General features: G+C 41.9%; 1 protein-coding gene across 1 annotated transcript in view; it reads left to right on the forward strand.

Annotated features, from left to right (window-relative positions):
* Positions 1–340: 340 nt before the first annotated feature.
* Positions 341–18,043, forward strand: part of ror2 (receptor tyrosine kinase-like orphan receptor 2) — a 43,168-nt gene continuing 25,465 nt past the window's right edge. Inside the window, exon 1 of the mRNA XM_020082374.2 lies at positions 341–549. Coding sequence (XP_019937933.2) covers positions 486–549 — 64 coding nt within the window. The 5' untranslated portion in view covers positions 341–485. The remainder of the gene's footprint in view (positions 550–18,043) is intronic.

Consider the following 18,043-nt stretch of genomic DNA (forward strand, 5'->3'; position numbering starts at 1 on the left):
ACACACACACACACACACACACACACACACACACACACACACACACACACTAGATCATATGTTTACATTGAGCTTGAGGCTTCAGACTGACGCACAGTTGTTGCTGAGTGGTTCTGTCTCTAGATGGCGCCCTCCACCAAAACGTTACTGCAACTCATTGCGCGCGTGTGCTTGATTGCGCAGGCAGCGCAGGGGCCAGTCTGGGAGCAGCAGCTGGGGCAGAGCCGCGGCTCTCGACGTGATCTGTCGGACTAAGCTCCGGAGGTTCGCACCTTTGTTTCCTTCTGCGAAGCCGCGTCTGTCCCGCACATTCATGCGCGTCTGCTCCGACACCTGGAGAGTCTGTGCCGCTCCGGCTGCTCACTGAGGACCCGGCAGGAGGAGAAGCTCCAGCAGGAGGAGAAGCTGTGAAAGTGCATGAAGCCACCATCGTTAGTTTGTGATAGAGATCGTGTCGGACACCAGTGCGTGTGCACACCGCCGCTATGGCCACATTCCTGAGGAGTTTGATCTGGATGCTGCTCTTGTTCCCAAAGCTGAGATGTGACGGTGAGTGTGTTTCACTATGCAGCTCAGACACAGCTTCACACGAGAAGCAGAAGGGATGCACAGCGTGCAGCACATGTATTACTACCCATTGCAAATAACAGCCTCTCATCCATTTGAGAAAGTTGGAGAAGAACTTTCGGTGGATTGTGTTTTGTTCCCCGTTGAGATCTGACTTCTCACACAACAGCCTACACGCTGTTTTCTCAGGACTTTTACTTGTTGCAGTGAAGTTTCAGAAAGCTTTGATTGTTCTGTGTGAAGCTGCAGATTTCACATCCCCTCTGCAGACTTTTCTTCATCCCTCCCATCTGCGTTAACCTGCTCCACCGTCTTTCTGTGTGAATACATGTGGGGTTCCTGCAGCCACTCGGACAGTCTTTGTCCTCTCGGCTTGTTGACATGTGTTCCTGCAGCCCCTCGTCTTCATGAAAGCTAATTGTGTCAGTCTCTGTGTCGTTGTCATGTTAATAGAAAGCTGAGGTGGAGGTGATGGCGCGTCTTTGTCGGTCATGCTAATAGATGCACCCCCCTGTGGGTGGGGGGTTGCGTTGCGGGGTTTCCTGTTTTCAGCTCTGTCTTTGAGGACTCACCATTTGGTATGAAGTCAAGGGCCATGGGGGGTGGGGCGCAGCGGGGTAAACGAACCCCCCCCCCCCCCCCCGTTTGTGCATCCCCTTTGTTTTATAGAACATTCCACTTCTAACTCATGTTGATGACCATACAAACTTCTCAGTATGGTTGAAACCACGTCACAATATGAAGAATTCTTATCCAGGACCGAAAGACACAGCTATTAATGAATGCAACTGTGTGATTTTCATAAACGCTTGTGAATGTATGGAAACCACATGTGCAGAATCTGATTCTGTCTGTGAAGTTTGACTCTCTGGGAACATGAGCGAGTACATTACAAAAAACTAACTGTGCTCGTTCTTAGACATTACAAACAAGAAACAACTTATTCTAGTGGTGTTTCGTCATAAATTGGTCCTTGTGATAAACAACCATTTTTGAATTATCACACAAAATGGTTTTAATTCAGCAGACTTTGGGGTTTTCGTTTTTTACCTTCGAGGCAGCCAGTGGCCCCCATCCGTAAAACTATGTTGTAAAACTTTGAAACATGCTTGAGGTCAGCCTCCAGACGTGCACCAAACTCCACAGATCCTCCGTATCTTCTCCACAGGGCGGTGGGGGGGGGTAGTATTTCAGCAAAGTTTTCCTCTCACTGACAAAAGCCTCAGATTGGAGCCAAATGGTAAACAACGGTCTGTATTTCCACTTTTCTAGTCTGGATTGTTCATGTATCTTGAACTCTCTGCATTCACAATAGGGGAGACTGGGATCAAACCGCTGATCTTCTGGTTAGTGGACGGCCCACTCTATCTCCTGAGCCCACAGCCTGCCATATCAAATCACTGGTTGTGAAAGAGGCATTTCGAGGGTCTCGTTGACAGTTTTAGCCTCTGCCTCCTAGATTTCTAGCAGATTTGATATCTAGAGGAATCAGCAACAGCAACAGATAATCAGAGTGCAGCACAGGGTGAATGTGGTGAGGTTCCCCCTGACTTTTCCTCAGTGCTTTTACGTGAAGTTCTACACAAATGAATTGAGTTTAGATTACGAGCCACACAAAATAAAATATTTAAGGAATGATCAAATATTGAATTATTTTCCTGGCGTGATAAAAAAATGATGACATTAAAGTTGAGAATAATTACCATCATTTGCCTTTTTAGTTGAAGTGTGATGTGAGGCCCACTGAAGGGTTTCACCTCTCCTCCATTCTATGAGCAGTATAAATTCTGCTGCAGAGATCATATGTTTTTGTTTATAGCTCATCAACACCGGCGTCAGCTCTTATCACCTAAAGCTCTCTCGACATCTTCGCCAAGTGTCTTCTAGATTTGAGATTTCAGAGACTCTCACTCTGACATTTGCGTTCCCACTTTCAGCCTCCAGTTCTCCAGAGTTCAGTGAAGCTGTTCCTGTTTTAGTTTGAAAACTAAAGTTGTGTTTTGATCTGAATGGAGAAAAAAAGACTTTTGGAAACAATGATGCGGACACTCACATTTGTTTCCTATCAGTTGTTATCCCTCCCTGATTGGTCATGCTCATATTATGTGACATTTTTCCGTAAGGAAACAAACATCCTCAGCCTCAACTACCAGTGGTGATTGCAACACAATGAATTACTTATTATTAAGTACTGCTAACACTGTCAGTACCAGTTCCTCATCATCATTGGTTCAGGAAAAGTAATCCCTGGTGTTGCTTTTCTTCATTGCTGTTCCAAGTTTGTAGTGTTTTCTGCAACTTAACAACCGACTCCAACTTTGACAATCTGCTTCCTTTGTACATCGGCATGCACATAACCCGTGAATTTAAATGGTCATGTGTGTTGGTTAGGATGGAGATGATTTCTGACACAGAGCTTCAATGCTCATCTGGATTGATTTTAAAATGAAAACCTTTGGAAGTCTCCAGGTCAGAGTATCAGCTAAAGGCTTAAAGGAATAATTACAACTGTTTAACATCTCTGGAAATGAGTCGACCAGATGCAGATCATGAAACATGATGTCCATGGCAGGACACTTTGCAATGGGGCACTGCCTAGTAACGTGAATATATCACGTACAAAGAACAGCACAATTTGATACAATAGTGATTTGTGCATTATTAGCTGACGCATGTTCGGTCTGCTTTTGTCAGTAATGTTTTAAAAATCAGTTAGAGCGGTCTGAATGAGGAATCTGTGGAGGAAGAACCAGAAATAGCTGCAGTTGTGAACGTAGTGGAAGCTTTAACTAATGAGAACTCACAGTGGTATGAGTCACCATGTTGAGGTTAGAGTAGAGAGGCAGAGCTGCTGATGGAAATGGAGCCAGAGGGCCTTCCTTTGCTGTGGTGGGGGTTTAAGGAGACTTCTGTCATACCTGTGATGAAGCGTGTTTGGGATACTGAAAAACAAGCCCAGCTGTGTAGGTACGTATCATTGTTCAAAGAAGGCAAATATTACATGTAGTTTAAACATAAGCAGCTGCACTAGAACACCACCTAAAAAGGTTAAGAACTGGTAAGTGTTTAATTTCATTGAAGAATATTACGGTTGTGAACTAGCTCTTCGGCTCATTTCTGCAAAAAGCCCCATTTTGTAAACCTTCAGGGTCTAATGCAACTGAGTGCAGGACCATGCATAGTGTTCAATGATCCCTATTAACCAGTAACTTGTTCCTATAGCTGTTAGCTTCTCATGGTGCCTTTCAAGACAGCTAGAAACACATTTAACATTAGACATGTTAGAACCCACATGAAAACTGAGTTTAAACATACCCCAGCCTTAAATCCCTGCATATATACAGTTCAGTGCAATGCTGGATGATGTCACATTGCAGTGAATAAAGTTGAGCCTGGTTTCGGTTTTAGCTGGACAACACAGTTTTTTGTTGCTGGAGCCCCCTGCATTGGCCTCCCTGCTGTGCTTAGTGACTGGCTCCTTTCAAATGACTGGGGACTGCGTTGGTCTGAACCGGCCTAATTGCTGCAATCTCAGAATGTGCTAAAAAAAAGTAGGCCTGGCAAGAAGCACAATGTGCAAAAAGTCCAGGCTTGCCAATAGTCATTTGGGTGAGAAAAGGTTTAATTGTAAACAACTGTTTACTTAACCAGTAACTGCTTCAAATATGACCCTCTGTACTTTCGGTATTTCAGTGGGCACACATGAACCACATGACAGCCATAACGTCACACCCGACGTGTTCTCCATTTGGTTTCAACAAAGTCTCTGTTTGTTTACAACCTGTGTAATTGAGTACCTGCCTGTGTCGTGTTGGACTGACCGTCGGTGATGCAGTTGGATTCAGAGATCTCTGTGAACGTGAAGTTACTGTAACACGCTCCAGAAAACTGCAGTTTAACTGTACAACTTATTGCTTCCTTCTAAGTAAAACCTGTGTGGTTTTTGTACGTTGCACCTTTCCTCAAATAGTCATAAAACAGCAGGTGAGAGTGATTAATGTGGATTTTCAATCTTAATTAGGGGAAACCAGAAACTGTATATAAACCATTCATGCTGTTGTAATCAGGTGCCCCACCAATGAAATCAGACAGTTTAATAAATCCATAGTGCCACTCCAGGGTGGAACCTGTCTCTGGTTTGAAGTAGTGGATGAACTAATGGTGTTGTTATTTACCTACAGGCCAGGCACTGATGTAACTGACAAACACAAGGAGAGATGATTAACCATTGCGTGGTGTACACATACAAGCCTTTTCCAAGTTGTCTTCCTCTCACCGTACTCTCTGTTACACCCTGGTTTGCCCCCTGTCCATTTCCCCCCTTCCCCACTCCAGTCGTGAAGCGAAGCAATGTGTAGTGGCCCTGGAAAAGCCAGAAGAGTTAGCCAGCGGTCAGTCCATTAATCTGGAGTTTTTGGAAACGTGGAGGGGATTGTTCAGGGCCATGCGTTTTCCCTCAGTTTCTGGAGCAAGGAACATGGTAATTCTATGCTAAGATGTGAAAACTTGATTTTGGACCAACACTAAGATAGTGAACACTGAGCCATGTACAGTATATCCCATATTAATTTGACCGGGCATGAAGTCAGAGTGTTCTGCCAAGGACAACAAGAGATGACATGTTTTAAAGCTTGACAGTGTAACCTTAGAATGAAAAAGTAATTCAATCTTCCCCTTAAAAGAAAAAATGAATTCATAAGCTATAAAATATAATGTTATTCAATTCAGTACATGCAGGGCTTTTATTGCTGCAGCTTTACTTGATCTGGTATCACCAGTAGCTCCCGTTATGGTAATGTTAGCAAACTTAAGTAGATGACACTGTGCGACTGACATTACCGAGTCAGTTCACTGTAGGTCTCTCTCCTTCTGGTGACTCATTGCATAATGCACAGTAGAAATTGTATTTTTAAAGGGCTGCTTTTGCTCCACTGTCCGATCCTATAGACTTTACATTCAGACTTTTTCTATTCTCTCAAAACCATTTAACATGGTAATAATAAAAGAGTAATAATTTCTCCTGTTTGCAGATGTCGCTTTTTAGCCACATGATAACAACCAGATGTGTCATGAATATAATTGTTTACATACTTCTTATGTACAACGTGTGTGCTATGTATATTGCTGGAGTATTCAGAGGGCACAACACAGAATTCCGACCAAGTAGAACTCTCTGATTCGCAATCTGTGACACTGGAGGACATAACATCTCAGACCACGACAGTGGGTGTGGTCGAAGCAGCATCATATGTGAGGCCATTACATCAGCGCTGCCCCGAGCATTCACGTGCGTGTTGCAACTTGCGGACACATCATTTTAATGTCAGAGGATGTACACAGCCAAAGCACCAGTGTGACACGATAGAGCCATGATACGTCTGCATAGTAAAAACAAAGCCAGCAAGTCTTGAGCTAAATGCTGAAAAATGCATGGTGTTAGGTCTGTAAATGATTGCGATTATCAAAATGTATGCTGAGAGATGTTCTGACTATTGACTGATTGTCTGATAAGCTGATCTCTTCAGGTCTAAACAAAGCTATGAAAAGCAGCAGCAGCAGCTGTGAGAATATGAGTCGTAAGAGTTAAACCTGAAACCTACACACACTATTTTATTATAGTACCCAAAATGCCCCTAAATTCTTATTCCAGCCCATTGTTGATGTTTTCAATTTCAGCATATTATGAGCAAATACTTGGGTGCACAGTTGTGTTCTATAATTAACTTTTGGAGTCCACCTTTGTTTATTAGAAGCTGTTTTGAATATTTGGTTTAAGACAAAACAGTTTAAAAGCTGTCCTAATCTTTCTCTTTCACCTTGTTCATTGTTTTTTTTCTCTAAAGCACACTGATTGATGATACTACAAACTGTATCACGTGTACCGCCCCTCCCTCCTGACTGAAGATTGTGATCTTATTACAATATGTGTTTCTTTTTTCTCCCACGTTAAAGGAGGGGTACTTTTTAATATTACTTTTTCAGCTGCCTCATTACAGCCAACCTTCTTCCATCAGTGCTAGTGCCTGGTCATCCTGCCTGCAACAGTGGTAGCTTTGTTCTAAGTTGCAGCTAATTGCTGGCTGGTGACAAGCACTCAAAGGAGTGCGAAACTGCTTGAGAAAGGCTGCAGGGCGCTATTGTATTTATATGCATAGCTGTGCCACAACATAAAGACAGCGCTCCAGAGGGTTCCGGACTATCAGGCCCTGTTCAGACCTGCATTTACATGCAACTTTGGTGATCCGATCACAAGTGGACGGCTCAAAGTTCACACGAGACGTTACAATGGGTTTCCATGGCTTTCCATTGACCACTTGTGATCTGATCTCTCGCCCCACCATATGTAAATATACACGTAGAAACATCACTTCAAAGACTGTTGTGTGTGTTAGAGAGAGTGAGGGCACGAGCAGGGTTCAGTGAATGAAAGCGCTGCGCACAGATAAATCAGTGTATGTGAAAATATTTTTGGTTCATTATAAAACTGGGGTGAGTCAGAGGACGTCAGCTGAGGGAGCAGCCCTTCAATGTGGCTGTAGAGGATTTTTGAGTTTTCTTTGTTACAACTGCAGATCGCGACTCCTGGTTGAATCATCTGTATTATAAAGGAAACAGCTGTAAAGTTTAAGTCACAATACGTAGGTTTGAGAGTCCCTTACTTTGGAAGGAATGCAGCTTCTACCTCCATTCTCCAGTGTCAACAGTGCTACAGCCATCTTGAATGTGAATGGAGCTACAGTGGCAGACTCAGGTCTTGTGAGAAGAGTAACAAGGAGGGATTGACCTACGGCAGCCATCTGCTATGAATGGGTTGAACAAGGTTGAGCTATGTGCTAATTCTTCAGTGTCTAACATGGGTCGTTTTTTCTGACAAGTGGTGAGCGTAACTTGTTTTGAATGGGGGAAGGTATATGCGGGTAAACTCTGTAGCCAATTCTTCAGATTTTACCTGCAGGTCATGTCTGAAAATGGCTATACGGTCACTGCAGAGAATATCAGGAGATTTCAGTGCATGTCTGAAAGCAGCGCATGTTCATTGTGCACTCACCTTATGTAGATGCATGTTACCGTCTTGACAATGAAATAACAGTGAAATAGACTTTGTTTTTGTTGATCAGTCTATTTTTCCTGCCTCAAGATATAAATGCACCAATAATGTGCATGAACAAACCACATTTTAACACCAACACACCCACTGGTGCAAGTACTGGGCTGGGTGTATGACAATGTGCACTCTCATACCTCTGTTTGTATGATTCATCATGTCTTGCCATTCTCTCAAGTTTTTTTTTTTACACAGTTTGGCTCCACCTGCAGTCACCGGTAATGAAAACAAAATGGATGGACTCACAATGAGTTGCTATGACACACGTCCTCTTTACCACTAACTTTGCAACTCTTTGCCAATCTCGGCCACAAATCCAGCCTTTGTTTATGCAGTGCATGAAAATTGTTCAGTCCTCTTTGACTTTGAAAAGACTGATGGAAAAGACATATTCACTTTGATAAATAGATAGATGTACTTTATTGGAATATGGAATTATTGAACATATTCACTGGCCTTCATGCTCCTTTCTCCTATTACCAACCCTGTTTTCTGGCATGCGTGTGAAGCTGAATATTATCCGCTGGAAAAAACTGAAAGAGAATCTTGTCTTCTAACCCACATGTACGCGCTCATTTGGTGGAATGAGGGTAAGCACTGGTTCAGGCGCCATCTCCTTGGTTACCAAAACACAAATAAGCCTCAGTGCTGGTGGACTAGTTATCAGCATACAGATGACCTTCTTTGTTATATTGTTTTCTGTGGGTATGTGACAGAAAGCTATGACAAACTGCACCAAGGTCAAATAAAACTCATCTGCTGGCAATGTGAAAGGAAAATAGTTTCCAAAACCCTCGACCATTATATTACCATCGGTCAGCTGTATTTTGCAGCATCAGTTCATGTTGGAAGATGCTTGTGGTCCAGTATCAGTCCAGGGCCAAGTTGTTGTGATCACTGCTCTGCACATGCTCATTACACATAAACATGAAATAAACACTACTAGATAAATGTGCAAGGAAGAAGAGTTACAGTCATTGTAATATGGAGAACAGCCAAAATCCAACCAAACCATCACACATATGTTGAGAATGCAGAGCATATAACTCGACTAGCCACGTACTATATTTTCATTGCTGCAGCTCATCAGTGCACATGGTCCCTGGCAGGCGAAGGACAGTGATGGCATCAATGTGTCGAGCTACAGTGATCAACTTGAAATAAACAGATTAACAGTGACGAGCGTTTCAATTTCTGTATTTGTTGATGTGAGGTGACATGAGTGAAATGAGCGTTCGGAGGCAGACTATGTGCTGGTATGTCTTGGGTCTGGTACTAATTATAATTCTGGTCTGGGACTGATTAGAGCAACGCAATACATTCCCATGGCCAGGGCTCAGTGTGGACTGAGTAGTCGACAGGATAGGCTCCGTAAAAAGTCGTTTGTTTAAGACATCGTAGTTCCTGGCTTCTTTTGGCGGAGCGTCTCATTTTATTGGTGATCATTTGTTTAAATAATCAGAAAGCTTTGTTTTGATTCAACTGTGTCAGTCCAACTGCTTTAAAGACAAGTCTGTACAGCATGCATAAATATCATGGATTGACTTATCTTGATTTTATTTTAAGAAGAAACCATAGAGGCATCATTTTAACATATGGTGCTAATTAGTGGAGCTAGTAAACAGGGAAGGAGGAGGGGGGCTACAAGTGTTTGAAGGAGAAAAAGCAGTACAACATGGTTTTGCTGTAGAACCCCCTGTTCCTTTAGTACCTCCTCACTGTGTTTGTGTGGTTAGAAAAAAACAGGACGGACATTTTACATCAGAGTGTGACCCAGCACTGAAGAGGTTAACAGAAAGAGAGGAGAACAGAGACAATCAGAGACAACTAAAGACAGAGAGCCCTTCAATGCACAGTATGAAGAAAGTTATTCCTCTTTTGTTTGTCTCGTCCACATTCATGCGGCCGATGCAATATACTGTCCTGCAAAAGATTGCACTCTGACATGCTGATCCACAACAAAGAAAGGGGAGAAGGAGACGGCTGGAAAATAAACACAGATGGAAAAAAAAAATAAAAAAAATATGGAAAAAAATGAAAATCGAAACACTTGAAATGAAAATTTGATTGGAACACATTTTAGGGACACACAGAGCATTTTGTCCACATCACTGAACATCAGCATAGCCTTTGTTTGTTGCCACATGGCCCCTTTATGTACCAATAAAGCTCCTTGGCTGAGATGGGTGTCATGTTTCCATTAAACATAAGCACATGGGACTCACTGTTGACTTTGTGTGCAACTTTATTATATGCTCATTTTCCGTTACCACTATCCCATAATCCCTTGCATCACCAACCTGTGTCCCATTGGTCTATAACAGGGCTTCTTAGTGTAACTTGCCAAACATTAATAAACATGTTACGTACCAATATATATTATAACAAATAACACAAAGGGGTCTCTAGCAATAGCTCTACAATGATGGGGGTGGTAAAGAGGTACAGCCGTCACTGCTGCCTTAAAGATAGACTTATCACTCCTGTCTGTTTAGAGAGAAACCTTTAACTGGAAGGTAAATTTGTTACTTCCTGTGTGGAGTGGATTTTCCACCAGTGTCACTGCTCACTAAAGACGTTCTTTTCAGCAAATTGGGTGGATTTATAGAGTGTGGGGACTTGAGGAGATAAAGCATGTCTCTATGAGTTGGTCTTAGTGTGTTTTTCATAGGCGCGCAGGCAGATTTATTCTGCACCAGACAAAACACACGTCATACATCACACTCCCTTTACTGTGTTAGGATCCTCATGTTGGGAGGTTTTATCGGTTGTTTGGTTAGGAAGTCGTCTGGATCACCTTTTGAACTATGTTACATAAATTGTATAGTCTGTTAAGTGAGAGCGAGTCCCTCCCCCTCCAACCCCTCTACACACACCCAGAGGTGAAAGGTCAGCTGAGGCACTTGGCAGGACCGTTTCTGTCTAAGTTTGTATGTTTAAGACATTTTGTCACAACACTTCTCGATCAAGAGTATTTGCAAAAAGAAAGCATTTAAAAAAAAAACTATTTCCCAGAAGAAGTCGCTATGGATGTTTTTAATCTTGTTGAATTCCAGCATGTGCCTGGCCGTCATCTGTTTAGATGAGAAGATTTCTGGAGCCACAGGCAGTGTTGTTGAGTCTGTTTATAATTATCCTATTAAAGTGTACCAGGATGTGTTCTCATGTTTTATGGTGAATACTTCTCTACCTGTGTAACTGTCTTTAGTGGAGCTTTTGTTGCATTTATGTATATTGATTCTGGATCCCTCATGCATTCCTCTGTAACTCAATTAATAAAAACAAGGTCACTTTCAAAAGCGTATTGCCCTGTTCAGTTTTCCTTGGATTATGGATTATTTAGCATTAAACAAAAATATCAGATGTCAGGTGAAAACCTTATATGTCCAAATTTTTACGGCAACCAAAACCTAAGATACTGTTTTCATATTAAATCAATCAGAGAGGAGAATCATGCATAGAGCTCCTCAAGTACAGATATAGGGTTTTTACTCAAAAATCCCTTGAACGCAAATGTGAGAGCTCCGTGTGAGAGCCTCTGGACTTTCTGCAGACTTTCTCTCAGCCTGGCTCCTTAGTATAAAGTCCACAGAAAGTCCGGAGAACGCGATGTGAGAACACAGCAGGAGACAAATATCTCAGGTTGAAAAAGCAGAGCCACAAACATAGCAGTCACAGACGAAGATGCCCAGAGAGTTTGTGGTGATAAAAGCCGTCGTCAATACAATATATAATATGTTACGTACTGCCTTTGCCTGCTGCACCACCCCTCACCCGAATCTGGATTTGTTGCTGTTGTAAGAATCCCCTGCTGCGTTGCACATACGGAAAACTGCGGTGTAGGTCCAGAACCAATTCTTTGGAGTCCCTCTGCAGTCTGAAAACTGCTCAAGACACTTGACTTCCTCATGTTCTGGCTTTGACTCCTGAACCACATGAGGCCATTTAACAATAAAACTTACTATAGGTCTCAATATGTTAGTGGGCCTGTTTTTATGGAGGAAAGTCTGAGCCAGAAATCCAGAAAACAATACATGTCTGTCGAATGGACAAGCAGATGTGCAAAAGGAAAACCATCAAATTAACCATATTCCACTAAAGAGGTGTTTCACACAAACAGAGGTCGAACATGGTATTAACGCCCGTCACACAAATGTCACAAAGACTATGTGATGAATCTGTGGAAACTGAAGAAGATCTGTTGAGAGAGACAGATGAACGGCCACAGTAAGCAGGGGTGGGCCTTTACAGTCTGCCATGGGTCTGTGAAAATATGTTAACAGCAGGCTTGTCAAAGTAACGGCCTGCCCCTCCTCCTCCAGCAGATGCCTTGTTAATCATAGTTCAGAGCCAGCGAGCAAAGAGGAAGAGTTTGGAGAAAATAATCTCTAATATTCTGTTGTACCTTTCAGCTCCACGGGCCTGCTCTTCCCTGTGACTGTTTGCTTGAAGCATGAATGACCGAGTGCTGTTTGGGGAAAGATAAACAATTGACACTTGAGCTTTGTTGTATATGCATCCAAAATCTTTCTCCTAATAGCTGGTGCTGGTTTTCCACAGAGCTAGCTTGGTATGCAAAGCTTGGTATCTTATCAGAGAGCCAATAAAATGCAAATGACTCAGCTTTGCCCCATCACGACCTTCCCGGTCTCATTTATTGTCTTGTCTTTGAGCCTCCAAATGGCCAAATATTTGAACGGAAGTTCCTGGTTTTTTATGAGATGGCTATTGTTGTTTTAACTCAGTCATGGGGATGGAGTTACTCCTGTGTAAGCTGCCTCGTGATGAGGGCTTGCAGGGTGGGAAGATAGCATCAGAGCCTGTAGAGGGGAAATTCCATGGCAAGTGATACCATCTGACAATCCAGAGAGTGCCACGATCCAGCCATCATGTCAGAAAGCATGTAAACTTGTTTATGTCTAGATAAGAGTGATGGAGCCTTTGTGACAAAAGTAGTCACATCTGGACAACGTTTGGGTTTGAGAGGGTCTTCACCACCGTCACTTCACTGAGTGGAACTTGGTGTTACAGACAAATTCAATTCTCAGGAAAGCTTTGGTTTAAAAATTCGTATTCACATTTCAGATAAATACAGTTTGAGTTCACTGATCAATGCAGAAACCACCAGGGTTAGGTGTCTTAAGAGTCCAGTGTGCTTCAAGCAAACCTGTGCCCTCACGCTGTCTCTTGTAGCAAATAAGAAGTACTGTGTGCTTGTTGTTATTGTTTGTTGCATGTAACAAATGACATAACATCATACATCGACATTTTTCTCATTTGTCTTGTATTTTGTGCTAATGTGCTTAATCTCCCAAAAGGTCATTTGAAGTTTTTCTTCTGAGCAAATTATGTGGAGCGTGTGGAAGGAGGAGGTATTACAAACTATCTGACAATCCAAGAAGTAGACAGAGCAGCACCATTGTTGGACTGCATTTATTGTAGGATTTAGTTTGGCTCTACAAGCTGCCTGTTTCACATCATGCATCGTCAGCTGACCCATCCATTTTTTTAAAGTGTGAACATGTTTGGGATCATTTTACGTTCGAGGGCAAGTTCACACACACCGAGCATTGCACAGGTAGTGACTTATCCAAAGCTACTGGAGGAGAGCAGTGTGTTTGATTTTTGAGCATTCACAGACTCGCCTAGCAAGGTCACAAGAGGTCAGCATTATTTAGCCACTATTGTTTACACACTGATAGAATAAAGCTAAAACACTGGCAGTTTAAAATGAAATGAAAAACTAGCAGTGATTCTAAAGAGGTAATGTTATTGTTTGCGTGCACGAGGGAATTGAAGTTGTAGTTTTCGTGAAGACAATGTAAGCTGAGCCCTAGAGAATCTGGCTTCATTCTGGTGTTTGACAACCATTTCAAATGTGTGTGAATAGAAACATATCCAAACATAGTTGTGTGGTTTTGTCATATACATTATTATGCAACTATGCATTGTTATTAGAGAAACTGTATTTGGTGCAATGCGTTGGCAGTTATAGGGATCCAGGTTTTCTGTGTTTTGCCAAAGTAGCCTTAAGTTTGGTGGACCTGAGAGCTATATCCAAACACATGCAATTTAAGAATTAATATGACAACCAAATAGGACCTGCTGCAAATACTATATCAATTAATAAAATTCCTTCCAAGTGCAAGAGGTATTCAGTATGATATGAGTCTGGACAGACATGGATGGAAATGAAAACTTGGTGAGTTCATGAAAGAAAAATAGCGTGAGCTGCTGGTTCTCGTTGTTCTGACCCGATCTTCAACTATCTCTCCTTTTTGACTGTGCGGTTTAGTTCTGGAGGATATGCCGCCATCAAACTGGCACCGGTAGTCATTCTGCCCATGCACTAGCCTTAACTTCAACACCTGGCTCTCATCTACACTCCCAATTAGTCCGTTTATAAATCCACACAGTCTGGTAGAGTGCTCCTTCTCCTTCCCCTGGTAATCCTTAAATTGGCACTATCTATTATCCAAGGCCAGATTTACCGTCTCTTGCTCTCACTGCCCCTTCTCCCCCATGTCCCCCTCTCCCTCTATCTCAGCTCTTACACAACCGTTCCTGGTCTCTGCATGCTCTCTTCAGGCTCCTTCCTCTTATTATAGATTAGATTTTTTTTTTCTCCCTACTGTCACCAAGTGTTGGCTCATTGTAGGATTTGTTGGGTTCCCCTAAAATAAAATGGTAACATCGCAACAGATTTTGAACAAAAAGTCTATTGGATAAGAATTTCTTAATCTTTAACATGGCGCAATCTCCACAATCACTGACTCCTCTACCTTTCATATTGCAATGAATTCACATCTTCTTGTTTTTGTTGGCTGTTCCCAAACTTGACAAAGCTCCTCTCAGAGTAGTATCATAACTACCTGATTTATAAAATCAGTGGAAGGAGTTGCCCTTTAACAATAAACCAACCAACTGTATTATGTCTCAAGTGTCACTCAGTGCAGAAATCACAGATTATTAACACTCGACTTTGCAGCTCTTCAGAGCGTTTTAGTCTCTTTAAGTTTTATCTTTTTATTGCCCGCAGCTTTGATGTTTATGGTTTGTCTCAGGCTCAGGCTTTGTTTCCAGCAGGCAGCTGTTAGCAGTGAAAAACCTCTGAGAAGACCATTGTGCACAGCAGACACACACGGAGCATTTAGCAGGAGTTTAAAAAAGAGTGACTACAGGACTTCAACCTGCCGGGTCCTCAGAAATGATTAGGTTCATTAACAAACAGTATCGTATGTTATAGTAAAAGTATGAGAAAGATTAGTACATGCCCAAAGTGTGAGTAAATCACACGTGTGAATTATCTCTTTTTATTTGACCAGTCTTCTGTGGGAGTACATAACAGATGTTTTGAGTGAGTATGTAGCTTCAGGGCAGTGTGGCTCGTTTACTGCTGAAGTGCTACAATCAGATACATGGACTTTTAGTTTTTATGAGGGGTCATAATTTCAGGACATCTTCTGTTTCTTCCTTCAGTTCGACAGACGGTGTGTGTTAGACAGGACATGTGAAGAGATTTGTTGAAATACCAATAGCACATTCCAACACGTTACATTCAGAGTTTCCATGCCACTCTTAACTGGCTTGGGAGAGTAATAATTTAGGATTTCCGCTCTCATTTTTTCCTTGTTTGATTTGGCGTCATTTCACTCTCTTTCCCCGTTAGCTCCAGCAGACAGGACTTGATTGTGGTGTTGTGCAAATGGCTTCTCTGCAAAAATGTCGGCCTTATGTCTTTACTATTTTCAATTCAGCCAGCTGCAGAGTGAGGAAGGTGTGCTCACCCAACATTGTGTACTTATCTAATTTCATAAAAATTTCTGCTTCAGCTACAGACCGTTTCAGCCAAGAGTGAAATGATAAACAAGATCTTTGGAAGATTTGGCTTCCTAGGAACAACACATTTTTGCTCCAGTTTATTGGGGACTTTGTTCATCCCGAACAGGGACAGCTGTTGGCCAGATTCAAACCAAATTTGCCTTTCGTGGTCACCAGGGGGAAATTGTGTCTTGGATCGAATGACATTTTTGATATTAATACATTGTATACATTTTAAACTGTTGTCAATGTCAATTTTATTTATATAGCACATTTAAAACAACTTGGTTGACCAAAGTGCTTCACAAGTTTAAGGTAGAACAAGAAGACAGTTACACATAATACAGTACAAGTAGTAAAATAAAATAGAAAGAAAGTAGAAGGTAGATTATTTAAAAGTAAATAAAAATATAACATATACAATAATAAAACAAAATCAGCTGTGATAAAAATGATCTCAAATCGAGGCCAAGAAGAGCAGATGTGTTTTTAGTAATGATTTGAAGTGTGCTAGAGAGGGGGCAGATCTGATGGAGTGGTAAGCTGCTGTGCCTACTGCAAGGGCTCAGTCACCTCTGGTAATGAGCCTCGTTTTATGTAAGTCCAGGAGGAACTGTGTGGAAATCCTCCCTGATGAGTCCATGGCTTTAAACTGCAGAGAATGCTCATTCTTCAAGGTTTAATTTTAATAGTATGTCCTCTTTAAGGGTTAGTGCTCATCATGTTGATGGAACAAATTTGTCACAGTGGTGTATGGATGCATAAACAAAATACGTTAATGTTAAGGTGCAATACGTACAAGCTTAAAATGACAGTTTTGGCAAATGAGCTGCTAGTTTTAGAATTTCCATCAGCCAACATGCTTCTTCTGTTTAACCAGAGTACCAATCTGCATTTAGAGGTGTTTGTTAAAAGGCATGTTAAAGTTATTAGAACCAATGGGATGCAATTTTCAGGCAAGATGGTATGTACAAATACAAAGTCATAGGCAGCAGGAAGTGACCTTTTTTGCTTTATGAATATTCTCAAATCACAATGAACAGTTTACATTTTCACAGCAAAAACCTAGAAAACTAGATTGTATTAAATAACTCAAAATCAAGGAGTATATGGATACCAAGTTATCTGTGAATGTAATGATTTGCTGAACATTTATCATGACCATTATGTGTCCCAATAAATATTATTATTACTACAACTATTATATGGCATATTTGTATCTGTGGTAGGTGGTGTTTTAGCTGGTCTCAGTTGGGGCAGGTGATAAAGATTTACCTGTCGTGAACAATTCAATGAAAATTAAGATGCAACAGAAAGTGCATTTCCCACTGAATCCACATGGAAGCAAACAGACTCACATCTGTATAAAGCATAGAATGACGCATTTTGAGAACAACCTATGTCTGTAAGCAATGATCCCATTGACATAAAACCTCAGAAAGCAGTGTGGGGTTTCCTTCTTAGACAGCACTTATCTCTGTAACTGAGGAGGGCCTGAATAAGTCCCCCAACAGAAAACTGAGAGGCTCCGCAGGGAGAGACAGACAGAGGCACACAGTGTGGTCTGATTCGGATATCTAGAGGAGGGAGGTTGACCAGGACTTGACTTATTTTGACTGCAGAGATAATGCGCCGCTCCAGCCTCACTAAGATCTGAGCAATGTATGCAAAGTCGGAATCACAGCAGGTCAATATACAGATAAAATGCGTGTGAGAGAAGAGAAGTAAGAGCTTGTTAAAATGATTGAAGACAGCATTATTCAACCCTGTAATGCTAAATATCAAAGCAACAGAAATTTGACTACTTTGACCACGTTAATGTTCCTTTCATCCACACTAAAGTGATGTTCACTGTAGGAGTTTAACCACCCACAATCCGGAGCTTCCCATAACCTGAACGTCTCAGAGCCCTATGATGATTTCAAGGGTTGTTCTGTGTTGTCCCTCACAGACTGCTGTGGGTCCATGTGCACTTCTCCCCTGCACTAAATTTCCCACAGCTGACTCTAACTCCCTCTGAATGGCCTCCACAAGGTCAAATATCACTTCTTTGCATTGTTAATACTTTAGGTTGTCAGGTGCTGAAAATAGTGGTCGTGCTTTTAGTGCATGTTGTCCCCTTATTATCAGTGATATCCACCTCCTGTGTCTTACAGAGGTATCTTCCGCATCATTAAACCTGCTTTATTCAAGCTGCTTTAGACATGCTCTCTGTAGGAAGTGTATGAGTGAACGCAAATATCCAAGTGAGAGGCTCCCTACTGTCTTCTCCGCCTGGTCCCCTAGCATATGCTCAGCAGAAAGTCTGCAGAATGTAAACAGTAGGGGATCCCCAGCTGCATTCACTGTGAGCGAGTGGGGGGGGTTAATGGCTTCTAACAAACACAAAAACAAACAAAAAAGAAATATGACTATCTCCAGATGAAAAAGCGGAGCCATGTACGTAGAAGACACCGGCAAAGATGGCAAGAACCAACGGCGGTGTCGATGTGCTGTAAACAAAATCACGTGATCAGTGGAATTAGTACGTTAAGTCCTGCCTCTGCCTGC

The sequence above is a fragment of the Paralichthys olivaceus genome, chromosome 18, assembly GCF_024713975.1.
Source record: "Paralichthys olivaceus isolate ysfri-2021 chromosome 18, ASM2471397v2, whole genome shotgun sequence".
NCBI lineage: Eukaryota > Metazoa > Chordata > Actinopteri > Pleuronectiformes > Paralichthyidae > Paralichthys > Paralichthys olivaceus.